This window comes from Musca domestica, unplaced genomic scaffold (assembly GCF_030504385.1).
Source record: "Musca domestica strain aabys unplaced genomic scaffold, Musca_domestica.polishedcontigs.V.1.1 62, whole genome shotgun sequence".
Taxonomy (NCBI): Eukaryota; Metazoa; Arthropoda; class Insecta; order Diptera; family Muscidae; genus Musca; species Musca domestica.
In genome coordinates, this window is record NW_026712369.1 from 1,281,570 (window position 1) to 1,309,098 (window position 27,529).

The following is a 27,529-nucleotide window of genomic DNA, read 5'->3' on the forward strand; positions in this document are numbered from 1 at the left end:
ACGTGGATTTTTTAAAAATATTTTTTTAAAACGTGGATTTTTTAAAAATATTTTTTCAAAACGTATATTTTTTAAAAATATTTTTTCAAAACGTGGATTTTTTAAAAATATTTTTTCAAAACGTGGATTTTTTAAAAATATTTTTCAAAGTCCTTTAAGAAACGTGGAATTTTTAAAAATAGTTTTCAAGGTCCTTTAACAAACGTGGATTTTTTAAAAATAATTTTTCAATGTCCTTTAACAAATGTAGATTTTTTGAAAGTATTTTTTCAATGTGAAGATGCTAATAGGTACCACAGCCTATGACATGAAATTGTCTATATAGGTCCTCGTCTACTTATAGCCCCCTACAATGGTACATTGCTTTAGCTATATCATTCACCTGAATTGTTTCAAATTTCGTATTTGAGGTGCAGCACCACGATAACTCTCGTAGGGGTGTACCCGATTTGGTCCAAACTTAGTACATCGTTATATTTTTGTCAAACTTAAATCGAGTTCGGAGATGGGTAAATTTTCAAAAAATACATTTTCTGCACAGAAAGAGAAGCAATAATCCGATTTTGATCCAACTTTGCAAACCCTAATATATCCGTCGATTCTAGGTCAGGTGCAAATATGAATAACATCAGTCCACTCTATCAAGTGCTCCGCCACAAAGGGTAAGTATTTTGAATAATTGTAACTCTAATAAAATGTGATGTAAGAATCCGGTTGTCTTAAAATTTCACACAACTCAATATTTTTATAAACTTAAGATCTGGTATTAAGATGGAATATATCGGTCCACTCCTTTTGATACCTGCCACACAAAAGTTCGAAATTTAGCTCATAAAACGCGAAATTAACATCCGACTCACATAGACTTGGCACATCTCAATATTTCTATCAACACAGGATCTGTTATAAAAACGGTAGAGATCGAACCATTCCTTCTGGTACCTCCCCTACAAAGGGTCAAATTTTTGAATAACCAAAACGTCACAATTTTTTCACAGAGGGCCACAATATTCAATACTTTTATCTGTCATAACTTGCGAAACAAGTCAGCGATTCTTTACAACTTGCTATATCTTAATATATCTCTCTTTGCCAGAAACCTGAGATGAATATGTAATTTATGATTTTCCATAAATTGGATATAAATGTTCGATTTTCTTGTAATATTGCCCATACCAATATTTTTCTATGCATTAGATGAAGCATGAAAATTGAATACTTCGACCGACTATATCTGGTACCTCACGCAGATGTTAAGATTTTTTAAAAATTATCATATATCTCATGTAAAGTGAAGGAAGTTTCCAATATTGTCAAAACCTGGCACGTCGCAATATTTATGTCATATTTATTTAGGTCCGATACGAAATGGTAAATTCCACCGGAAATTCGCGAGAAAAAAATTGAAGAGCCGAAGAAAGCGTCACATTACAAAAAAAAAAAAATAATAATAATAATAATAAAGAATTATTGATAGATAGAAATATACATATAAATGGTAACAGTCTAGGAATTTTAGGAAGAGAGCTTTTTCAAAAATAAAGAAAAAAAATAAATAACAAGAAAAATTCAAAAAAAAAAATTAAATATTTTTCGAGGGACCATTGCGGCGAATAAAAAATTTCTGCATAATTGGTAAATTTAATTTTGTATTAATTTAATTGAATTTATTTTTTTTTTTTAATTTGAATTTTCTACATTGTATTTTTCTTTTTATATGTGCTTCTCTGTTAGCAACGCCATTTTTTTATAATTTTTATTTATAAATAAAAAAATGAAAAAAAAAAATAATAATAAAAAACCATATTTACAAACAACACAATATTCTTGCCCATCGAAACTTCCCGCTACATTTGTTTGCTGATTTAAATATTTATTAAAATAATTAACACATGATGCTATTTGCTTTTATTTTCAAGTTAGATGATAGGTAGTACTACTTGACGGTCGATGATTTCATGGCCTGATGTTATTTTCTTTTTTTTTTCTAAGATTTTTTTTCTAAGATTTTTTTGTCTAAGATTCAATTTGCTCTCACTAAGCTTTGGACACCCTCCCAAAAGCAATTATCGCAATCTAACACCCAGCCTTCAATCACAAAATTTATTTATCCACAAAAAAAAAAAAAAAATAATAAATAAAAAAATAAATAAAATTTTTTTTGATAATAATAATTTGTTGTATTTATATAAAAAAGTATATATCTCTTCATGCGCCTCATGGCAAACATCTTGGCCGTATTTATCTAATATTACGGTCATATATAGAAAGTTTGGTTACTGTGGTTTATATCTTTATAGTTCCGCGGTTTATTGTCGTCTGAAAATAGCCTAGCGCCTACGCTACGTGAGGGTCGTTGTATTTTTTGCTATCTTAAATAAATAGTCAGTTTTGTTTCATTTTTTTTTTTTTCAAAACTAGACTGCGGCATTGTTGAAGGGAAATTGAAAATTGTCTTGTTTCAATGAATAATTTTAAAATATGTTTTTGACATGTTTGCGCCATGATGACCAGTATTACAAATTTGTTGGGGAAAATTAGTTCAATTTTAGGTGGGGTATCCAAAAAAAAAAAAAAAAAAAAAAAAAAAAAAAAAACTGATGAGCTGGCACGGAAGTTTGGAGTGGCAAGCGGCTATTGTTAAAAAAAAAATTAAGAGCCTAGGTGTGGTATTGAACATAAGTAAATATCAGAAGATGACCTATTTTTTGCATGACATTTTTTCAAGTTAGCCAAACAAAGTGATGGCCATGATGGGTAATGAAAACAAGTAAAAAAGCGGTAAATTCGGCCGGGCCGAGTTTTGAATACCCTCCACCAATTGGAGCGAATTTGGCAAATTTCAAAAAAAAATATAATCCCTTAAAAATTCTATTAATATCCTAACAATACCGAATGTAGCCGTTACATTAACGTCTATACGACAACGTGGACCTGCATAGGGAACTTTTCAAATGCGAAATTTGAAAAAAATCGATGAATAACATCGCTGAAACCATCAAAATACCGAATATCGGGAGGTACCGTTATATGGGTGCTATACGAAGGCGTGGACCTGCACAGACAATTTTCTGCCATAGGCTGTAGTATCCATTACGAACTTCAAATACCAAATTTAAAACAATTCCGGTGAATTATGTCGCTAAAATCATTAAAATACCGAATATCGGCAGGTACCGTTATATGGGGGCTATACGAAGACGTGGACCTGCATAGAAAATTTTCTGTCACAGGCTGTAGCATCAATTACGAACTTCAAATACGACATCTCAAACAATTTCGGTGGGTATTGTACCCAAAATGGTTAAAATGCGGAATATAGGGAGGTACCGCGATATGGGGGCTATATGAAGACGAGGACCTGCATAAGCAATTTTCTGTCATAGTCTGTAGTATCCATAACGAACTTCAAATACCAATTTTGAAACAATTCCGATAAATAATGTCGCTAAAATCATCAAAATACCGAATATCAAGGGGTGCCCTTATATGAGGGCTATACGAAGGCGTGGACCTGCACAGACAATTTTCTACCATAGGCTGTAGTAGCCATTACGAACTTCAAATACCAAATTTAAAACAAATCCCGTAAATTATGTCGCTAAAATCATCAAAATACCGAATATCAGGGGGTGCCCTTATATGGGGGCTATACGAAGGCGTGGATATACATGGCCCATTTTCTGTTTTAGGCTGTAGTATTCATTACAAACTTCAAATACAACATTTGAAATAATTCCAATAAAAAAATGTCGCTAAAATCATCAAAATACCGAATATCGGGAGGTACCGTTATATGGGGGTTATACGAAGACTTGGACCTACTTGGTCCATTTTCTCTTTTAGGCTGTAGTATTCATTACAAACTTCAAATGCGAAATTTGAAACAATTCCGATAAATAATGTCGCTAAAATCATCAAAATACCGAATATCAGGGGGTGCCCTTATATGAGGGCTATATGAAGACGTGGACCTGCACAGACAATTTTCTGTCATAGGTTGTAGAAACTGTTTCGAACTTCAAATACCAAATTTGAAACAATTCTGGTGAATATTGTCGCTAAAATCATCAAAGAACCGAATATTGGAAGATACCGTTATATGGGGGCTATACGAAGACATGGATCTGCACAGACAATATTCTGTCTTAGGCGGAAGTATCCTCTGGAACTTCAAATACCAATTTTTGAAACAAATTCGGTAAGTAATGTCGCTAAAATCATCAAAATACCCTCCATACTATAGCGGAGCTGAGTTCAAAATGGAAATTCAAAATGATCTCACATTAGGCAAATCTGAACCGATCTTGATAAAATTTGACAGAGGTATTCCTTTGTTGTATCTTATATCTGGTATCAAATATCATTGTTGTGGAGTGCATATTACGAATGTAAGGGACTAAATTCAAGACTTTTGGACTGATATTGGCCATTTGGTGCACAATTAACCTGATATAGAATAAATATATTTATATAGAGAAATCCAAAATCTGAACCGATTGTCATAAAACTTGGCATAGGTATTTCTGGGCTGTATCTGATAACTGATACGAAATATCATTGTTGTGGAATGTATATTACGCTTGTGAGGGACTTTAAACCTATGTCTAAACCGATTTTTTCTAAATTTGATGAATTTGCTTCTAGACGGAATTTGGTCGGATGAACCAAAATTCAGTCAATTTGGACTGATATTGGAAATTTGGTGCACAATTAACCCGAAATGGGTTCAAAATATGTATGGGAACTATATCTAAATTTTAACCGATTCTCACCAGTTTCAATGGGGTTCGACCTTGGCGCTAACAAATATTGTTTGGAAAATTTATTCTCAATCGTGTAATAAATGCGACCTGCATTTTGTTCACAAAAACGGACTGACATGCATAAATCATGAAGATTCTATGGTGATCCTCAAATATAAATATTGGTCCATCTCGCTTCCTTCTGTATGTTACAATAAACGCACAAATACATACCACCCTTACCCTGGTGCAGGGCATAAAAACAACATATTGTCTGAGCCTTAAAAATACATTTTATCCAATTTTCCGAAAACTTATGAAATCGAAAAAGCTTTAATTTCGAGTAAATATCGATTTTCAAAAGCATTGGAGAAATAGTGCAAATTTTTCAAAAAAATTAATAGTCCTTGAAAAAAAAGTGTGATTTTTATATCTGATAAATTTTCAAAAAATTATTAATTTATTTTTGTTGTTGTTTTTGTTTTCCCTACGAAGGCCATTACAAATTAATACAAATAAATAGCAAATGCACGTGCCTTTTTTTGTTGACATTCGCAATTAAATTTCGTTTTTTTTTTTTCGTGGAAAAAAATCATCAAAAATAAATAAACAAACGAACAAAATCAAAATATTAACAACTTATTGTTGTCAATTTAATTAAATTAAAAACAAATTGACACAAAATAAAAAAAAAATGTTTTTTTCGCTATGTCATGATTCATGCTGAAGGATGCATAGAGCGGAAGGGATGTGAAAATACTTGTACAAAATTAAAAACATATATTTTTATAAGAAGTATTTCAAAATTTATATAGGAGTAGTTTTAAAATATTTAAATTTTATAATTTTCAAAAAATGTATTCATTTCATAATGTTGAAATTTTTTAATATTGCAATTTTATATTTTTCAAAATTTGTATTTTTTACAATTTTGAAATTTTATAATAATGAAAAAACTATTTTTTATAATTTTGACATTTTTTAATATTAAAATTTTATAATTATAGAACAGTGTTTGGCTTGCTTGTTTGGGATACCATAGTATTTTGTTGTTGCAAAATCGTCAGGCAAAATCCCATTATTGTTGTTTTTATAAAAACAACGTTTGTTTATGAGTGGAGAACGATGGTAATGTTTACCAGGGGGTAAGGCAGGGAATACTTAGGTTTCGGAAAGAGCCACCAATCCTCATCAGTTCCCTTGTTTCTTGTCTGGGATATTCTCCCCAGAAGTTATTTTAAAAATAACTTCTATGACAAAAAACATTTTTTACCCAAGTGACGAGATCGTACGCTCAATAGAAGAGGAACAAAAGAATTATATAAAACTAAAATTCTTTTGGAAAGTCTTCTAAATCTTACAACCGCACTTATAAACATTTACAAGCCAAACAAGCAAGCCAAACACTGTTCTATTAATAGACACAGGCACGGTCGACGAAGGGGTTTTTGTTGTAACAGACAAAACAAACTTACATGGTTATGTTACTTCGTTCAGGTTGAACGAAAGCATAACAAGTGGAGAAAGATGAAAATGTTTATAAGTGCGGTTGTAAGATTTAGAAGATTTTCCAAAAGAATTTTAGTTTTATGTAATTCTTTTGTTCCTCTTCTATTGAGCTTACGATCTCGTCACTTGGGTAAAAAATGTTTTTTGTCATAGAAGTAATTTTTTAAAATAACTTCTGGGGAGAATATCCCAGACAAGAAACAAGGGAACTGATGAGACAGATTTTTTTTTTATAATTTAACAGATTTATAACATAACAGATTTTTTTTTATAATTTTGACATTTTATAATTTAATTTTTTTTATATTTCTCAGATTTTTTTTAATTTTGATTAATTAATTAATTTTTAAATTTAATTCACTTGTTTTGGAAAATTTTCATTAAAACAAAAAAAAAATGGACGTACTATATAGTTTTGGTGTTTTGTAACTCTGAAATTCAAAAATTTTAACATTTCATAATATCGAAATTTTATAATTAAAATAAAATATAATTTTGACACTTTATAGATTTTTGAATTTTATAATTTTTTTGAAAATTTTAATATTGGAATTTTATTATTTTCAAAATATACAATTTTGGAATTTTTTAATTTTCAAAAGATTAATTATTTTCTATAACGTCGAAATCTTTTAGTTTTACCATTTTATAACTGTCAAATTTCATAATTTTGAAATTCTATAGTTTTAGAACTTTTATAATTTTGAAAATATTATAATTTTCAAAAAAAAAAACTTAATGTTTTTTATGGTCTTGAAATTTTATATTTCACTTTTTTTACATTCTATAATATTGGCATTATAGTATTGAAAATTATATAAATTCAAAATTATAAAATTTTTTAAAAATATAAAATTTCATATTTCAATGTTATAAAATGTCAAAAATAGAAATACAAAATTTCAAGACAATAAAATGTCAAAATTATAAAAAACTTGAAAAATTTCCAAAAAAAAGATTTGAATACGTAGACCTGCTTACGAAATTTTGTCATAGGCTATAGTACCCATTACGAACTTCAAATACCAAATTTGAAACAATTCCGGTGAAGAATGTCGCTAAAATCATCAAAATACAGAATATCGTTATAATGGGGCCTATACGAAGACGTGGACCTGCGCAGACAATTTTCTGTCACAGACTGAAGTATTCATTTTGAACTTCAAATACCAAATTTAAAACAATTCCGGTAAATAATCTCGCTAAAATCATCGAAATTCCGAATATCGGGATGTACCGTTATATGGGGCCTGTACGAAAATGTGGACCGACATGGCCCATTTACGAACTTAAGCTGTCTACTGGCAAAATAAACATGTTTGCAAAATTTTAGCCTTCTAACTAAATTCGTTCGAAAGATGGCGAGATTACAACCGACAGACAGACAGACAGACAGACGGACGTGGCTAAATCGACTTAGAATTTTACGCTGATCAAGAATATATATACTACCCTCCATAGGGTATAATTTTTTTTTTTTTTTTTTATAATTGTGATATTTTATCTTTTTGGAATTTCAAAATTTTCAAAATTTATAATTTTGACATTTTTTGATATTGAAATTTTATAATATTGAAACTTTTTGATTTTCCAAAAAAAAAAAAAAAAAATATTAATTTTATAGTTTTTTAGTTTTGAAATTTTATATTTTTGATATTTTTTAATATTCCCATATTATTTCCATTATTATTTAACATTCCAATATTGTAAAATATAAAAATAAAAAAAAGCTATTATAATATGTCAAAATTTAAAATTATAAAATTTGAGAGTTGTAAATTTCTAAAAACTATAAAATGTCAAAATATTTTTCTTATTTTACAAATTTTAAAAAATGTATTTTTTTTTTTATAATTTTGACATATTATTGTCTTGAAATTTAATAATTCTTATCCTCCAATATGTTTTTAAACCATACTTGATACTGAAAACAATAACATAAAGTATTGTTTTCTGTATCAAAAATGATATAAACAAATATTGAAAAATAAAAATTATAAAATTTTACAAATAATTTTGAAATTTTATTATTTTAGAATTTTTTATTATTTTCAATTTTTTATTATAAAATGTAAAAAATGAGATATATACAATTTCACGACAAGAAAATGTAAAAATTATAAAAAAATATTTGTTTTTGAGAATTTAAAACGATTCAAGTTTAATTATTTGGTTTATATGTATAAGGGCGATAAAATCCTTTTAACACAAAATAAATTATTTTTTTATTATTAATATTATAATTTTTTCATTTTCTGTCAGTTCTATATCAAGTTTTTTTGTCTCAAGCACCCTTACAAAATATCCTTTCAATTTCATAAAAAATATCCTCTCAAGTTTAATCGGTCATCCATTATCGTCCTTGTTTTTCTCACTTTGTAACACATGCAATTTGTTTCCTTTCTCCCCATTTATCAATTTCCCCACCCCCCTTTACTCTATCCCCCTTTCACTTACCTTCAACTTGTGTATCTCCCGTCGCAGTTTGACAATCTCAGCATCTCTCGATTTGATCACATCCTTCAGCGAAACAATTTCACCCTGCAAGCTTTTGATTTGTGCATCCTTGTCATCGATGACACTGCAACTTTGGGTCGTGACATTCGGACTGAAACCACACTTCGTGGCCATTGTGTGCGGTGACTGGGGTGAGGGCGGTGAATAGATAAGACCCGGTTGGATGGAAGTAGTGCTGCTTATCATTGCCCCGCCACTACCGCTGGCATTGCTGTGCAATTTTAATGTTAGCGTGGGTGAGGATGCCGTAGTGTTGCTGTTGTTGTTGTAGTTTGTGGCCCCGTTGCTGGTGTTGTTGCTGTTGTTTGTCTTTGGCATTACACTTGCATTGATTGCGATATTTTGATTAATGTTTCCAGTATTGCCAACCGTATTCGAACGTAGAATCATTGACGTTTTACGGATCTGTAAGGAAATGCAAAAAATTGTGAAATTGAAAATTTTAGATATTTTTTTTTTTAAATATTAAATGGACTGTAAATGTGAATCTTTTAAGGAATTATAAAAGTAATTAAGGAAGGAAGTGGCCTTATGCGTTGTTTTTTTTGCGGATTTTTTAAGGATATTAAGTGGCCTTTCAACTTAAATAAAAAATGAATACCAAGGGGCTTTGGATTTTTTAATGAATTTTAAGAAGACCTACGAATAACTGTACTTTGAAAAAATTAATATTAAAGGGTCTTAGATTTTTTATGATTATTTAATGATTGTTAAGGGGTCTCACGAGTAAGGTAATATTTTTTTATTTTTTGTTTGGAGATTTTTTAAGGCATTTTAGATACTTTTACAGCTTGATATTTTAAAAAAACTAAAATTAATTAAAAAAGGTTTAGAGCGTGATTTTTTTAAAATATTTTTTAAAAAAATATTAATTTACACAGGGTGGTGTTTAATTAAGGAATTTTAGAACAATATTATGATGTCTTACAACGTTGATTTTTTTTTTTGTAAATTTAGAAGAATGTTAAGTGTGCTCACAGTGTGGATTTTTTAAGAGTTTAAAAGGAATATTAAAACCTCTCTGACTGTGGATCCACGCTTTATTTTCTTTAAAAAAATATTTTTTAAAAATTCCCGCCTCAGTTTTTCTTTTAAAAAATATTTTTTAAAAAATCACGCTTTATTGTCTTTAAAAAATATTTTTTTTAAGTCCGCGTCCTTGTATTTCTTTGGAAAAATATTTTTTAAAAAATCCACGTCTTTGTATTTCTTAGAAAAAATATTTTTTTAATCTTCGTCTATATTTTTCTTTGAAAAAAATATTTTTTAAAAAATCCATGTCTATGTTTTTCTTTGAAAAAATATTTTTTTAATCCTCGTCTATATTTTTTTTTAAAAAAATATTTTTTTTTTAAAAATCCACGTCTATTTTTTTTTGAAAAATATTTTTTAATCCTCGTCTATGTTTTTCTTTGAAAAATTATTGTTTTAAAAAATCCACGTTTTTGAAAATAATTGAAAAAAATTATCTTTAAAAAATCCACGACTTTTGAAATAATTGAAAAAAATAATTTTTAGAAAATTGATAATAATTGAAAAACATAATTTTTAAAAAATCCACGACTTTTGAAATAATTGAAAAAAATAATTTTTAGAAAATTGATAATAATTGAAAAACATAATTTTAAAAAATCCACGACTTTTGAAATAATTGAAAAAATAATTTTTAGAAAATTGATAATAATTGAAAAACATAATTTTTAAAAAATCCACGATTTTTGAAATAATTGAAAAAAATAATTTTTAGAAAATTGATAATAATTGAAAAACATAATTTTTAAAAAATGCACGACTTTGGAAATAATTGATAAATTATTTTTAAAAAATGCACGTCTTTGGAAATAATTGGAAAAATATTTTTAAAAAATCTACGGTTTGGAAATACTTGGAAAAATATTTTTAAAAAATCTACGTTTTGGAAATACTTGAAAAATATTTTTTTAAAAAATCCACGTCTTTGGAAATAGTTGAATATTTTTTAAAAAATCTACGGTTTGGAAATACTTGGAAAAATATTTTTAAAAAATCTACGTTTTGGAAATACTTGAAAAATATTTTTTTAAAAAATCCACGTCTTTGGAAATAGTTGAATATTTTTTAAAAAATCCAAGCCTTTTTTCTTTGAAAAAATATGTTTTAAAAAATCCAAGCCTTTTTTCTTTGAAAAAATATGTTTTAAAAAATCCAAGCCTTTTTTCTTTGAAAAAATATGTTTTAAAAAATCCAAGCCTTTTTTCTTAGAAAAAATATGTTTTAAAAAATCCAAGCCTTTTTTCTTTGAAAAAATATGTTTTAAAAAATCCAAGCCTTTTTTCTTAGAAAAAATATGTTTTAAAAAATCCACGCCTTTTTTCTTTGAAAAAATATGTTTTAAAAAATCCACGCTTTTTTCTTTGAAAAAATATGTTTTAAAAAATCCACGCCTTTTTTCTTGGAAAAAATATGTTTTAAAAAATCCACGCCTTTTTTCTTGGAAAAAATATGTTTTAAAAAATCCACGCCTTTTTTCTTTGAAAAAATATGTTTTAAAAAATCCACGCCTTTTTTCTTGGAAAAAATATGTTTTAAAAAATCCACGCCTTTTTTCTTTGAAAAAATATGTTTTAAAAAATCCACGCCTTTTTTCTTGGAAAAAATATGTTTTAAAAAATCCACGCCTTTTTTCTTTGAAAAAATATGTTTTAAAAAATCCACGCCTTTTTTCTTTAAAAAATATGTTTTAAAAAATCCACGCCTTTTTTCTTTGAAAAAATATGTTTTAAAAAATCCACGCCTTTTTTCTTTGAAAAAATATGTTTTAAAAAATCCACGCCTTTTTTCTTTGAAAAATATGTTTTAAAAAATCCACGCCTTTTTTCTTTGAAAAATATGTTTTAAAAAATCCACGCCTTTTTTCTTTGAAAAATATGTTTTAAAAAATCCACGCCTTTTTTCTTTGAAAAATATGTTTTAAAAAATCCACGCCTTTTTTCTTTGAAAAATATGTTTTAAAAAATCCACGCCTTTTTTCTTTGAAAAAAATATTTTTTAAAAAATTCAAGCCTTTTTATAAACCTTTGAAAAATAATTTAAAAAAAAATCTAAGTCTCTGTTTTTCCTCGAAAAATATTTTTAAAAAAATCCACGTCTCTGTTTTTCCTCGAAAAATCTTTTTAAAAAAATTCACGTCTTTGTTTTTCTTTAAAAAAATATTTTTTTTAAAAATTCACGTCTTTGTTTTTCTTTAAAAATTATTATTTTTTTAAAAATCCACGTCTTTTTTTCCTTTAAAAAATTATTTTTTTTTAAAAAATCCACGTATTTGTTTTTTTTAAACTATTTTTTTAAAGATCAACGTCTTTGATTTTCCTTGAACATTTTTTTTTTTTAAAGTTTACGTCCTCAGTAATACTTGGAAAAATATTTATTAAAAAATCCACGTCCTCGGTAATGCTTGAAAAAATATTTTTAAAAATTAACGTCTTTAATTTTCTTTGAATTTTTTTTTTTTTTTAAAAGTTTACGCCCTCAGAGATGCTTGGAAAAATATTATTTAAAAAATCCGCGTCCTCGGTAATGCTTGAAAAAATATTTTTTAATTTTCCATGAAAAAAATATTTTTTTTTTAAATATCCTTGAAAAAAATATATTTTTTAAATATCCACGTCCTTGTTTCTCCTTGAAAAAAATATTTTTTTAAAAATTCACGCCTTAAGTAATATTTAAAAAAAAATGTTTTTTAAAAAAATCACGCCTTTAGAAATATTTAAAAAAAAAATATTTTTTAAAAAATTCACGGCTTTAGTAATTCTTGAAAAAATAATTTTTAAAAAATCCACGCCTTTAGTAATTCTTGAAAAAATAATTTTTGAAAAATCCACGCCTTTAGTAATTCTTGAAAAAATAATTTTTAAAAAATCCACGCCTTTAGTAATTCTTGAAAAAATATTGTTTTAAAAAATCCACATCTTTGGAAATAATTGAAAATATTTTTTAAAAAATCGACGTCTATGTTTTTTTTTTGAAATTTTTTTTTTTAAAAAATCAAGGTCTATGTTTTTTTTTTTGAAAAAATTTTTTTTTAATCGTTGTCTATATTTTTCTTTGAAAAATTGCTGTTTTAAAAAATCCACGTCTTTGGAAATAATTGAAAAAAATATTTTTTAAAAAATCCACGCCTTTAGTAATTCTTGAAAAAATATTTTTTTAAAAAATCCACTCCTTTATTAATTCTTGAAAAAATAATTTTTAAAAAATCCACTCCTTTATTAATTCTGGAAAAAATAATTTTTAAAAAATCCACGCCTTTAGTAATTCTTGAAAAAATCTTTTTTAAAAAATCCACTCCTTTATTAATTCTTGAAAAAATAATTTTTAAAAAATCCACGCCTTTAGTAATTCTTGAAAAAATCTTTTTTTAAAAAATCCACTCCTTTATTAATTCTTGAAAAAATATTTTTTAAAAAAAACCCCCCCTTTAGTAATTCTTGAAAAAATATTTTTTTAAAAAAACCCCCCCTTTAGTAATTCTTGAAAAAATATTTTTATAAAAAATCCACGCCTTTAGTAATACTTGAAAAAATATTTTTATAAAAAATCCACGCCTTTAGTAATACTTGAAAAAATATTTTTATAAAAAATCCACGCCTTTAGTAATACTTGAAAAAATATTTTTTTAAAAAATCCACCCCCTTAGTAATACTTGAAAAAATATTTTTTAAAAAATCCACGCTTTTAGTAATACTTGAAAACATATTTTTTAAAAAATCCACGCTTTTTTCTTTGAAAAAATATGTTTTAAAAAATCCACGCCTTTTTTCTTGGAAAAAATATGTTTTAAAAAATCCACGCTTTTTTCTTTGAAAAAATATGTTTTAAAAAATCCACGCCTTTTTTCTTGGAAAAAATATGTTTTAAAAAATCCACGCCTTTTTTCTTGGAAAAAATATGTTTTAAAAAATCCACGCCTTTTTTCTTTGAAAAAATATGTTTTAAAAAATCCACGCCTTTTTTCTTGGAAAAAATATGTTTTAAAAAATCCACGCCTTTTTTCTTTGAAAAAATATGTTTTAAAAAATCCACGCCTTTTTTCTTGGAAAAAATATGTTTTAAAAAATCCACGCCTTTTTTCTTTGAAAAAATATGTTTTAAAAAATCCACGCCTTTTTTCTTTAAAAAAATATGTTTTAAAAAATCCACGCCTTTTTTCTTTGAAAAAATATGTTTTAAAAAATCCACGCCTTTTTTCTTTAAAAAAATATGTTTTAAAAAATCCACGCCTTTTTTCTTTGAAAAAATATGTTTTAAAAAATCCACGCCTTTTTTCTTTGAAAAAATATGTTTTAAAAAATCCACGCCTTTTTTCTTTGAAAAATATGTTTTAAAAAATCCACGCCTTTTTTCTTTGAAAAATATGTTTTAAAAAATCCACGCCTTTTTTCTTTGAAAAATATGTTTTAAAAAATCCACGCCTTTTTTCTTTGAAAAATATGTTTTAAAAAATCCACGCCTTTTTTCTTTGAAAAATATGTTTTAAAAAATCCACGCCTTTTTTCTTTGAAAAAAATATTTTTTAAAAAATTCAAGCCTTTTTATAAACCTTTGAAAAATAATTTAAAAAAAAATCTAAGTCTCTGTTTTTCCTCGAAAAATATTTTTAAAAAAATCCACGTCTCTGTTTTTCCTCGAAAAATCTTTTTAAAAAAATTCACGTCTTTGTTTTTCTTTAAAAAAATATTTTTTTTAAAAATTCACGTCTTTGTTTTTCTTTAAAAATTATTATTTTTTTAAAAATCCACGTCTTTTTTTCCTTTAAAAAATTATTTTTTTTTAAAAAATCCACGTATTTGTTTTTTTTAAACTATTTTTTTAAAGATCAACGTCTTTGATTTTCCTTGAACATTTTTTTTTTTTAAAGTTTACGTCCTCAGTAATACTTGGAAAAATATTTATTAAAAAATCCACGTCCTCGGTAATGCTTGAAAAAATATTTTTAAAAATTAACGTCTTTAATTTTCTTTGAATTTTTTTTTTTTAAAAGTTTACGCCCTCAGAGATGCTTGGAAAAATATTATTTAAAAAATCCACGTCCTCGGTAATGCTTGAAAAAATATTTTTTAATTTTCCATGAAAAAAATATTTTTTTTTTAAATATCCTTGAAAAAAATATATTTTTTAAATATCCACGTCCTTGTTTTTCCTTGAAAAAAATATTTTTTTAAAAATTCACGCCTTAAGTAATATTTAAAAAAAATAAAAAATATTTTTATAAAAAATCCACGCCTTTAGTAATACTTGAAAAAATATTTTTATAAAAAATCCACGCCTTTAGTAATACTTGAAAAAATATTTTTATAAAAAATCCACGCCTTTAGTAATACTTGAAAAAATATTTTTTTAAAAAATCCACCCCCTTAGTAATACTTGAAAAAATATTTTTTAAAAAATCCACGCTTTTAGTAATACTTGAAAACATATTTTTTAAAAAATCCAAGCCTTTTTTCTTAGAAAAAATATGTTTTAAAAAATCCACGCCTTTTTTCTTTGAAAAAATATGTTTTAAAAAATCCACGCTTTTTTCTTTGAAAAAAATCCACGTCCTCGGTAATGCTTGAAAAAATATTTTTTAATTTTCCATGAAAAAAATATTTTTTTTTTAAATATCCTTGAAAAAAAAATATTTTTTAAATATCCACGTCCTTGTTTTTCCTTGAAAAAAATATTTTTTTAAAAATTCACGCCTTAAGTAATATTTAAAAAAAATAAAAAATATTTTTATAAAAAATCCACGCCTTTAGTAATACTTGAAAAAATATTTTTATAAAAAATCCACGCCTTTAGTAATACTTGAAAAAATATTTTTATAAAAAATCCACGCCTTTAGTAATACTTGAAAAAATATTTTTTTAAAAAATCCACCCCCTTAGTAATACTTGAAAAAATATTTTTTAAAAAATCCACGCTTTTAGTAATACTTGAAAACATATTTTTTAAAAAATCCAAGCCTTTTTTCTTAGAAAAAATATGTTTTATCCACGCCTTTTTTCTTTGAAAAAATATGTTTTAAAAAATCCACGCTTTTTTCTTTGAAAAAATATGTTTTAAAAAATCCACGCTTTTTTCTTTGAAAAAATATGTTTTAAAAAATCCACGCTTTTTTCTTTGAAAAAATATGTTTTAAAAAATCCACGCTTTTTTCTTTGAAAAAATATGTTTTAAAAAATCCACGCCTTTTTTCTTGGAAAAAATATGTTTTAAAAAATCCACGCCTTTTTTCTTGGAAAAAATATGTTTTAAAAAATCCACGCCTTTTTTCTTTGAAAAAATATGTTTTAAAAAATCCACGCCTTTTTTCTTGGAAAAAATATGTTTTAAAAAATCCACGCCTTTTTTCTTTGAAAAAATATGTTTTAAAAAATCCACGCCTTTTTTCTTGGAAAAAATATGTTTTAAAAAATCCACGCCTTTTTTCTTTGAAAAAATATGTTTTAAAAAATCCACGCCTTTTTTCTTTAAAAAAATATGTTTTAAAAAATCCACGCCTTTTTTCTTTGAAAAAATATGTTTTAAAAAATCCACGCCTTTTTTCTTTGAAAAAATATGTTTTAAAAAATCCACGCCTTTTTTCTTTGAAAAATATGTTTTAAAAAATCCACGCCTTTTTTCTTTGAAAAATATGTTTTAAAAAATCCACGCCTTTTTTCTTTGAAAAATATGTTTTAAAAAATCCACGCCTTTTTTCTTTGAAAAATATGTTTTAAAAAATCCACGCCTTTTTTCTTTGAAAAATATGTTTTAAAAAATCCACGCCTTTTTTCTTTGAAAAAAATATTTTTTAAAAAATTCAAGCCTTTTTATAAACCTTTGAAAAATAATTTAAAAAAAATCTAAGTCTCTGTTTTTCCTCGAAAAATATTTTTAAAAAAATCCACGTCTCTGTTTTTCCTCGAAAAATCTTTTTAAAAAAATTCACGTCTTTGTTTTTCTTTAAAAAAATATTTTTTTTAAAAATTCACGTCTTTGTTTTTCTTTAAAAATTATTATTTTTTTAAAAATCCACGTCTTTTTTTCCTTTAAAAAATTATTTTTTTTTAAAAAATCCACGTATTTGTTTTTTTTAAACTATTTTTTTAAAGATCAACGTCTTTGATTTTCCTTGAACATTTTTTTTTTTTTAAAGTTTACGTCCTCAGTAATACTTGGAAAAATATTTATTAAAAAATCCACGTCCTCGGTAATGCTTGAAAAAATATTTTTAAAAATTAACGTCTTTAATTTTCTTTGAATTTTTTTTTTTTTTAAAAGTTTACGCCCTCAGAGATGCTTGGAAAAATATTATTTAAAAAATCCACGTCCTCGGTAATGCTTGAAAAAATATTTTTTAATTTTCCATGAAAAAAATATTTTTTTTTTAAATATCCTTGAAAAAAATATATTTTTTAAATATCCACGTCCTTGTTTTTCCTTGAAAAAAATATTTTTTTAAAAATTCACGCCTTAAGTAATATTTAAAAAAAAATGTTTTTTAAAAAAATCACGCCTTTAGAAATATTTAAAAAAAAAAATATTTTTTAAAAAATTCACGGCTTTAGTAATTCTTGAAAAAATAATTTTTAAAAAATCCACGCCTTTAGTAATTCTTGAAAAAATAATTTTTAAAAAATCCACGCCTTTAGTAATTCTTGAAAAAATAATTTTTAAAAAATCCACGCCTTTAGTAATTCTTGAAAAAATATTGTTTTAAAAAATCCACATCTTTGGAAATAATTGAAAAAAAATATTTTTTAAAAAATCGACGTCTATGTTTTTTTTTTGAAATTTTTTTTTTTTAAAAAATCAAGGTCTATGTTTTTTTTTTTGAAAAAATTTTTTTTTAATCGTTGTCTATATTTTTCTTTGAAAAATTGCTGTTTTAAAAAATCCACGTCTTTGGAAATAATTGAAAAAAATATTTTTTAAAAAATCCACGCCTTTAGTAATTCTTGAAAAAATATTTTTTTAAAAAATCCACTCCTTTATTAATTCTTGAAAAAATAATTTTTAAAAAATCCACTCCTTTATTAATTCTTGAAAAAATAATTTTTAAAAAATCCACGCCTTTAGTAATTCTTGAAAAAATCTTTTTTAAAAAATCCACTCCTTTATTAATTCTTGAAAAAATAATTTTTAAAAAATCCACGCCTTTAGTAATTCTTGAAAAAATATTTTTTTAAAAAATCCACTCCTTTATTAATTCTTGAAAAAATATTTTTTTAAAAAAACCCCCCCTTTAGTAATTCTTGAAAAAATATTTTTTTAAAAAAACCCCCCCTTTAGTAATTCTTGAAAAAATATTTTTATAAAAAATCCACGCCTTTAGTAATACTTGAAAAAATATTTTTATAAAAAATCCACGCCTTTAGTAATACTTGAAAAAATATTTTTATAAAAAATCCACGCCTTTAGTAATACTTGAAAAAATATTTTTATAAAAAATCCACGCCTTTAGTAATACTTGAAAAAATATTTTTATAAAAAATCCACGCCTTTAGTAATACTTGAAAAAATATTTTTATAAAAAATCCACGCCTTTAGTAATACTTGAAAAAATATTTTTATAAAAAATCCACGCCTTTAGTAATACTTGAAAAAATATTTTTATAAAAAATCCACGCCTTTAGTAATACTTGAAAAAATATTTTTATAAAAAATCCACGCCTTTAGTAATACTTGAAAAAATATTTTTATAAAAAATCCACGCCTTTAGTAATACTTGAAAAAATATTTTTTTAAAAAATCCACCCCCTTAGTAATACTTGAAAAAATATTTTTTAAAAAATCCACGCTTTTAGTAATACTTGAAAACATATTTTTTAAAAAATCCAAGCCTTTAGTAATACTTGAAAAAATATTTTTTAAAAAATCCACGCCATTACTAATACTTGAAAAAATGTTTTATGAAAAATATACGCCTTCAGTAATTCTTAAAAAAATATTTTTTAAAAAATCCACGCCTTTAGTAATACCCGAAAAAATATTTTTAAAAAATCCACGACTTTAGTAATACTCGAAAAAATATTTTTAAAAAATCCACGACTTTAGTAATACTTGAAAAAATATTTTTTAAAAAATCCACGCTTTTAGTAATACTTGAAAAAATATTTTTTAAAAAATCCACGCCTGTAGTAATACTTGAAAAAATATTTTTTAAAAAATCCACGCCATTAGTAATACTTGAAAAAATATTTTATGAAAAATATACGACTTCAGTAATTCTTAAAAAATATTTTTTAAAAAATCCACGCCTTTAGTAATACTTGAAAAAATGTTTTATAAAAAATCTACGCCTTTAGTAATACTTGAAAAAATATTTTTAAAAAATCCACGACTTTAGTAATACTTGAAAAAATATTTTTTTTAAAAATCCACGCCTTTAGTAATACTTGAAAAAATATTTTTTAAAAAATCCACGCCTGTAGTAATACTTGAAAAAATATTTTTTTAAAAAATCCGCGCCGTCAGTAATACTTGAAAAAATATTTTTTTAAAAAATCCACGCTTTTAGCGATACTTGAAAAAATATTTTTTAAAAAATCCACGCTTTTAGCGATACTTGAAAAAATATTTTTTAAAAAATCCACGCCTTCTGTAATACTTGAAAAAATATTTTTTAAAAAATCCACGTTTTTAGCGATACTTGAAAAAATACTTTTTAAAAAATACAAGCCTTTAGAAATACTTGAAAAAATATTTTTAAAAAATCCCCGCCTTTAGTAATACTTGAAAAAATATTTTTAAACAAATCGACGTTCTTGGTAATACTTAAAAAAATATTTTTTACAAAATCCACGCCTTTGTTTTTCTTTGAAAAAATATTTTTAAAAAATCCAAGTCTTTGTTTTTCTTTGAAAAAATATTTTTATTAAATCCACGTCCTCGTTTTTCCTTTGAACAATATTTTCCAAAATTATTTTTTTCACTCACCTGTTCAATGACATTTGAGTCCTGCAATATCTTCGATGTCTTCCTTATCAAACTGGTTGCTGAACTGGGCACCGGTCCCAATATCCCACTTTCAGCAAAATATTTTTGAGCAGCATTAAATGAAGAATCATCCGAGGTCGATGAGGACACCGAGCCCTGTAGGGGCAGACGTTTTGAGGCCAGCAAAGGACTTGCCAGTTGGGTCTTCCCACTAAGTGGCGACTTTAGGTCCGTGGGCGATTTAACTTCTACCGATTTTTCCGATTCAGATGTTGATCCACCCGAATCAATTTCATGGGAACGTTGCAGTAGCCTTCGCCTTTGCTGAGTTGACCTGGCGGCCAAGGGTGATTCGTGTGGCCGTCGCGGTTCACAGAGGGGTGAATGTTTGGGGGAAATCTTCACCAGAATATCCGGATGCACAGCAACATCCAAGACCTGATAGTGGCCAATATTTGGCGAGGAAGATCTTTTGGGTTGTTTTATTTCAACACGACCCCCTCGGGAGGTGATGATGGTTTCTTGACTCTGTTGTTGTGGACTCAGGAGATGTTGTAGCGACTCCCTCGAGGGATGTTTGTTTTCATCGGTGAAAATGAAATCGGTATCGGGATGAGAATAGGATTGGAAAAGTTTTTTCGATTTTTGTACAGCGTCCGATTTACGCGACACCACTGTGAGCGGCGATGATCTGGACGACGAGACTGAATTGTCGAAGACCGTTGGCGGTGAAGAGATTCGCGGTATTGGCTGGCCTTTAGAACGTGCTAACGACGCGAGCTCTGTATCGGGACTAATGGCTTGTTTGGCAAGCGTTGAAGAACTCGAATTTGTTGCTGGCACTGCGGCTGAGCTTTTGCCAGTTTCGCCAGCGCTAGACATCTCTGTGGCTGAAGAGGGTGAGAGTAGATGAGTATCAAAGCTTGCCGTAAGACTCTCTTCGCGCGACAGATAAGCTGAGGTGGCGGATGATGTTTGTGTGGACAGAGAATAGATACCCGAGCTGGTTAGTTTGTTGCCCGCCGCATCGGAGAGGGATGAGGCGAGGGAGGTGTCCGTATTGGAGGAGGGTGATATCGATAGATGCATACATTGCTGCTGCGGGGGCTGGTAATTATGTACGGTTGCCGTTGTTGTGGCGGCATTTAAATTCTTATCAATTGATATGGCACGTGAGTTGGTGATTTGTCCCGTTCGGATGGGGGGATTTGCGGGTCGCATGGCTGGCGTTGTCGTTGTTGTCATCGTGGTTACCTCAGCACAGTTACATTTCGCGAAGAGACTGCCACAGGTATGGCTTTTGCGAAATTTCATGCGAAAATTAGTTGCCCTTGAGGCCCCCACCGAACTCAGGCCACTGCTGCGGGCAGAGGGTGCGGGTGGTGGTACCCCAGCAATTGCCGAGGCATAGGAAATGGGGGTAACCCGTCCATATGTCTGCTCTTCGTCCATTTCCTTATCATCATCCTGAGACCGCGAGACGCCCAATTTGGGTTGACGTTGAGCGGTCCCCTCCAGCAATTGGGCATCTGGCATGGGTTCGGCACTTGGTAATTTTTTCATTTGTGGAACTTGTAGGGTGTTTATCGAAGTGGAGAGTGGTGTGCGTGAGGGAGGTTCGGCATATATGCTGAGGCCATGATCCTTGTTGGCCTGTTTTTGTATTTCTAGATTTTCTTTAAATTTACGAGATTCTTCCATTAAATCGCTAACGGCGGCAACGATGGTTTTTGTGGGACTTACAGATTTGGTGGCCATTTGAACGGGGGCTGTTTTTCACACAAAAAATGGACGGAGAGATTTTCGGGAGGGGAGGATCCTTAATTAGAAGAAGATTATGAGGAGCAACATCTGGAAGAAAACAAAAAAACGAAAGGGGAATTTAATTTTAATTTGTTTAAAAAAAAAAATTTAAAAAATCAACGTCCTCAGCAATACTTGAAAAAATATTTTTTTAAAAAATCCACGTGCTCTGTATTACTTGAAAAAATATTTTTTTAAAAAATCCACGTCGTCAGTAATACTTGAAAAAATATTTTTTAAAAAATCCACGTCATCAGTAATACTTGGAAAAATATTTTTTAAAAAATCAACGTCATCAGTAGTACTTGAAAAAATATTTTTTTAAAAAATCCACGTCATCAGTAATACTTGAAAAAATATTTATTAAAAAATCCACGTCCTCTGTATTACTTGAAAAAATATTTTAAAAAAAAATCCACGTCCTCAGAAATACTTGAAAAAATATTTTTTAAAAAGTCCATGTCCTCAGTAATACTTGAAAAAATATTTTTTAAAAAGTCCATGTCCTCAGTAATACTTGAAAAAATATTTTTTAAAAAATCCACGTCCTCAATAATACTTTAAAAAATATTTTTTAAAAAATCCACGTCCTCAATAATACTTGAAAAAATACTTTTTAAAAAATCCACGTCCTCAGTAATACTTTAAAAAATATTTTTTAAAAAATCCACGTCCTCAGTAATACTTGAAAAAATACTTTTTAAAAAATCCACGTCCTCAGTAATACTTGAAAAAATATATTTCTTTTAAATCCACGTCCTCAGTAATACTTGAAAAAATATATTTCTTTTAAATCCACGTCTTCAGTAATACTTGAAAAAATATTTTTAAAAAATCCACGCCTTTGTTTTTCCTTGAAAAAATATTTTATTTTTTTTTAAATCCACGCCTTTTTTTTTCCTTGAAAAAATATTTTAATTTTTTTTTTGTAAATCCACGCCTTTGTTTTTCCTTGAAAAAATATTTTAATTTTTTTTTGTAAATCCACGCCTTTGTTTTTCCTTGAAAAAATATTTTAATTTTTTTTTGTAAATCCACGCCTTTGTTTTTCCTTGAAAAAAATATTTTAATTTTTTTTTTTTTTGTAAATCCACGCCTTTGTTTTTCCTTGAAAAAATATTTTATTTTTTTTTTTAAATTCCCGCCTTTGTTTTTCCTTGAAAAAATATTTTTAAAAAATCCACGCCTTTGTTTTTCCTTGAAAAAATATTTTTAAAAAATCCACGCCTTTGTTTTTCCTTGAAAAAATATTTTTAAAAAATCCACGCCTTTGTTTTTCCTTGAAAAAATATTTTTAAAAAATCCACGCCTTTGTTTTTCCTTGAAAAAATATTTTTAAAAAATCCACGCCTTTGTTTTTCCTTGAAAAAATATTTTTAAAAAATCCACGCCTTTGTTTTTCCTTGAAAAAATATTTTTAAAAAATCCACGCCTTTGTTTTTCCTTGAAAAAATATTTTTAAAAAATCCACGCCTTTGTTTTTCCTTGAAAAAATATTTTTAAAAAATCCACGCCTTTGTTTTTCCTTGAAAAAATATTTTTAAAAAATCCACGCCTTTGTTTTTCCTTGAAATATTTAAAAATCCACGCCTTTGTTTTCTTGAAAAATTAAAATCCACGCCTTTGTTTTTCCTTGAAAAAATATTTTTAAAAAATCCACGCCTTTGTTTTTCCTTGAAAAAATATTTTTAAAAAATCCACGCCTTTGTTTTTCCTTGAAAAAATATTTTTAAAAAATCCACGCCTTTGTTTTTCCTTGAAAAAATATTTTTAAAAAATCCACGCCTCTATTTTTGCCTTGAAAAAATATTTTTAAAAAATCCACGCCTTTATTTTTGCCTTGAAAAATATTTTTAAAAAATCCACGCCTTTGTTTTTCCTTGAAAAAATATTTTTAAAAACTCCACGCCTTGGTTTTCCTTGAAAAAAAAACTATTTTTAAAAAATCCACGCCTTTGTTTTTCCTTGAAAAAATATTTTTAAAAAATCCACGCCTTTGTTTTTCCTTGAAAAAATATTTTTAAAAAATCCACGCCTTTGTTTTTCCTTGAAAAACTATTTTTAAAAAATCCACGCCTTTGTTTTTCCTTGAAAAAATATTTTTAAAAAATCCACGCCTTTGTTTTTCCTTGAAAAAATATTTTTAAAAAATCCACGTCTTTGTTTTTCCTTGAAAAAATATTTTTAAAAAATCCACGCCTTGGTTTTTCCTTGAAAAAATATTTTTAAAAAATCCACGTCTTTGTTTTTCCTTGAAAAAATATTTTTAAAAAATCCACGCCTTTGTTTTTCCTTGAAAAAATATTTTTAAAAAATCCACGTCTTTGTTTTTCCTTGAAAAAATATTTTTAAAAAATCCACGCCTTTGTTTTTCCTTGAAAAAATATTTTTAAAAAATCCACGCCTTTGTTGTGGCCTTGAAAAAATATTTTTAAAAAATCCACGCCTTTGTTGTGGCCTTGAAAAAATATTTTTAAAAAATCCACGCCTTTGTTGTGGCCTTGAAAAAATATTTTTAAAAAATCCACGCCTTTGGTTTTCTTTTAAAAAATATTTTTAAAAAATCCACGCCTTTGTCTTTCCTTGAAAATTTTTTTTTTAAAAAATCCACGCCTTTGTCTTTCCTTGAAAATTTTTTTTTAAAAAATCCACGCCTTTGTCTTTCCTTGAAAATTTTTTTTTTAAAAAATCCACGCCTTTGTCTTTCCTTTAAAATTTTTTTTAAAAAATCCATGCCTTTGTTTTTCCTTGAAAAAAATGTTTAAAAAATCCACGCCTTTGTTTTTCCTTGAAAAAAATGTTTAAAAAATCCACGCCTTTGTTTTTCCTTGAAAAAATATTTTTTTAAAAATTCCACACCTTTGTTTTTCCTTGAAAAAATATTTTTAAAAAATCCACGCTTTTGGTTTTCCTTAAAAAAAATATTTTTACAAAATCCACGCCTTTTGGTGTTCCTTGAAAAAAATATTTTTAAAAATTCCACGCCTTTGTTTTTCCTTGAAAAAATATTTTTAAAAAATCCACGCCTTTGTTTTTCCTTGAAAAAATATTTTTAAAAAATCCACGCCTTTGTTTTTCCTTGAAAAAATATTTTTAAAAAATCCACGCCTTTGTTTTTCCTTGAAAAAATATTTTTAAAAAATCCACGTCTTTGTTTTTCCTTGAAAAAATATTTTTAAAAAATCCTAGTCTTTGTTTTTCCTTGAAAAAATATTTTTAAAAAATCTTTCCCTAAAAATATATTTTTAAAAAATCCACGCCTTTGTTGTGGCCTTGAAAAAATATTTTTAAAAAATCCACGCCTTTGTTGTGGCCTTGAAAAAATATTTTTAAAAAATCCACGCCTTTGTTGTGGCCTTGAAAAAATATTTTTAAAAAATCCACGCCTTTGTTGTGGCCTTGAAAAAATATTTTTAAAAAATCCACGCTTTTGTTGTGGCCTTGAAAAAATATTTTTAAAAAATTCATGCCTTTGTTTTTCCTTGAAAAAATATTTTTAAAAACTCCACGCCTTGGTTTTCCTTGAAAAAAAAAATATTTTTAAAAAATCCACGGCTTTGTTTTTCATTGAAAAAATATATTTTTTTTTAAATTCCACGTCTCTGTATTTCCCTAAAAATATATTTAAAAAAAATCCATGCCATTGTTTTTCCTTGAAAAATATTTTTTAAAAAATCCACGCCATTGTTTTTCCCTGAAAAAATATTTTTAAAAAATCCATGCCTCTGTTTTTCTTTGAAAAAATATTTTTGAAAACACGTTTTTTTTCCTTTTCAAAAATGGTTTCTCCAATACCCCTCGAAATCGTGGATTTTTTAAAAATATTTTTCCAATTTCAAATTTTTATATATTTTTTGCTCTATCTAGAAAATATGTGCTATTAAAATAATATTTCTCATGCTTTTATTATCCCTTTAAAAAATTATTTTCTTTCTAGAACAAAACTTTCTTCGGCCAATAAAAATAATCACCTTACATAATTACTGCTCTGTATCCAATTTTATATCCAATATATTTTTCCCTGTTTATGAGCCACAAAATTTCACAGTTTTTTTTTAAGTACATCATATAACAATTTCTAACACTTATTCCAAAAAACTCTGCTTGTCTGAGGACGCAAAAACAAAAAACGAAATCTATTTAAGAAAACGAAAAAAAAAAATAAAAACAAAAAATGGCATAAATAACATAGATATGTTAATTAAATCAAATATTCTTTGAACGGAACAACAACAACGAATGTCAACAAATCGAGAATAAAAAAACAAAATTCAAACATGAAGTCATGAACACAAGAAGCGGGGGTGGGGAGAGTGTGGGGTTTCACAGCATCTCATCTTGGATGCGAATTTCAATTTTTTGTTTAAGTCTGACTTTGATGTGATTCAAATTTTATTTTGATTTTTTTTCTCCAATTTTTTTTTTGCCAGACCGTCTTCTAAATTTAGCTCCACTCAAAATTGTATTCCAATTGATGTTGGGTATTTTTGTTATTGCAGAAGAAATGTATCGGTAGCAAATGGAGTTTGTATTTCTTATGTTTTGAGTCGGTTTTAATTTGGGAGGCTGCCGCATGGAGTGTTACGAATGAACGCAACTGTGGCCCGTGGTTAGAGCAAAATGTGTAAATTAAGAAAATAAAAAAAATATGTATTTTTAGAATTCATTGGCAAAATGACCACATTTGTTGGTATGCGATTTGAAGTGAAATTTTTAATAAATATTTTTTAATTTATTTTTTATTTACTTATTTAAATAATTTTATATAGACAGTTACATAGGCCATAGGGCCATGGCCGATTCAAAAAACTCCTATACATGACTACGCAAGTTCCCCATATTTTATTTTTTTAAAAATACCACCTGTCTTCAAAAAATATTTCAAAAAAATATTAGGGGTTGGAAAAATTCAAGAGATTTTACTCAAATTTATTTGTCAAAACTTTAAGGATGATTTTCCTACATTTAAAAATCAAAAAATCAGACCCCCTATAATTTTATATAAATTCACTGATTTTTTTTTAAATCCATTGCAATGTAAAACTTCAAAATGACTAAATTTGTTTAATTTCAATATTTTTTAAATCATTTTTTTCCTTTTCTTTTGGTTGACGATTTTACAAATGTTGATAACCTTTACGCATAAAACAACTAAACCCCCAATTGTGTGTGATTTACTCAATACATTTCTATTAAATCTTAGAGCATACTTTGAGGCGCAAATAATGAAAACATCCATATAAAAAGTGTTGTCAATGTCGACATTTAAAGAAATCACAATAAAAATTTTTACAATTTTCGGGTCGACTAACACAACCAGGGTTTTGGACAGTTTTGCTGAGTTGGCAGAGTTTTGGACAGTTTTGCTGAAAAAGGAGTCTTAGCCGAAAAAAACCTGACTCCTGATAAACACTCATGTATCATTTATCAATTCTGGCTTAACTTTAGTTAAGTAAACACTCTTGTTTTTTCAAATTTTCCAGAAGTAGGTTTTGTAACCTGATTCTGGGAAAGTACTTTTTACTTGGGTACGGACCCGGATATTTGACCTGAAAATATGGGTCAAAGACCTGGACCTACTAAATCGATATGGACAAATAGACAGTACCATAACTATACCAGTAAAGAAAGTCTTAAAGTCGGGCGGCGCCGACCTTATGATACCCTACACAACTTTGCTAATTAAGTAGAGCTCCATATAACAATTAAAAGTTTTTATGGGAGAATTCAATCATACACGTAAGGATTATAATTATAATTTAAAGTGCAAAGGACTAAATATGCCGAAGCATTTGTATCTTTTAAATTCGGACTTGTATTGCACATTTAGTGCACAATTAATTTGAAATCGGATAAAAATATATGTGGGAGCTACATCCAAATCGGAACCGATCTCGATAAAATTTGGCAGAGATATTTCTGAGCTGTGTTTGATATATTTTCCTGAATATTGTTGTTACGGAGTGCATATAACGGTTGTGGGTAACAAATATAACAAATCGGATGAATAATAT

At 27.0% G+C, this 27,529-nt stretch overlaps 1 protein-coding gene across 2 annotated transcripts in view; it reads right to left on the minus strand.

Moving 5' to 3' along the window:
• Positions 1 to 27,529, minus strand: part of LOC101894351 (mucin-2) — a 105,338-nt gene that overhangs the window by 19,692 nt on the left and 58,117 nt on the right. For both annotated transcript variants that reach the window (XM_059129529.1, XM_059129528.1), the window contains exons 2-3: positions 19,713 to 21,563; positions 8,712 to 9,176 (exon numbers count right to left, since the gene is read on the minus strand). In XM_059129529.1, the coding sequence (XP_058985512.1) occupies positions 8,712 to 9,176; positions 19,713 to 21,470 (2,223 nt within the window). In that variant the 5' untranslated portion in view covers positions 21,471 to 21,563. The remainder of the gene's footprint in view (positions 1 to 8,711; positions 9,177 to 19,712; positions 21,564 to 27,529) is intronic.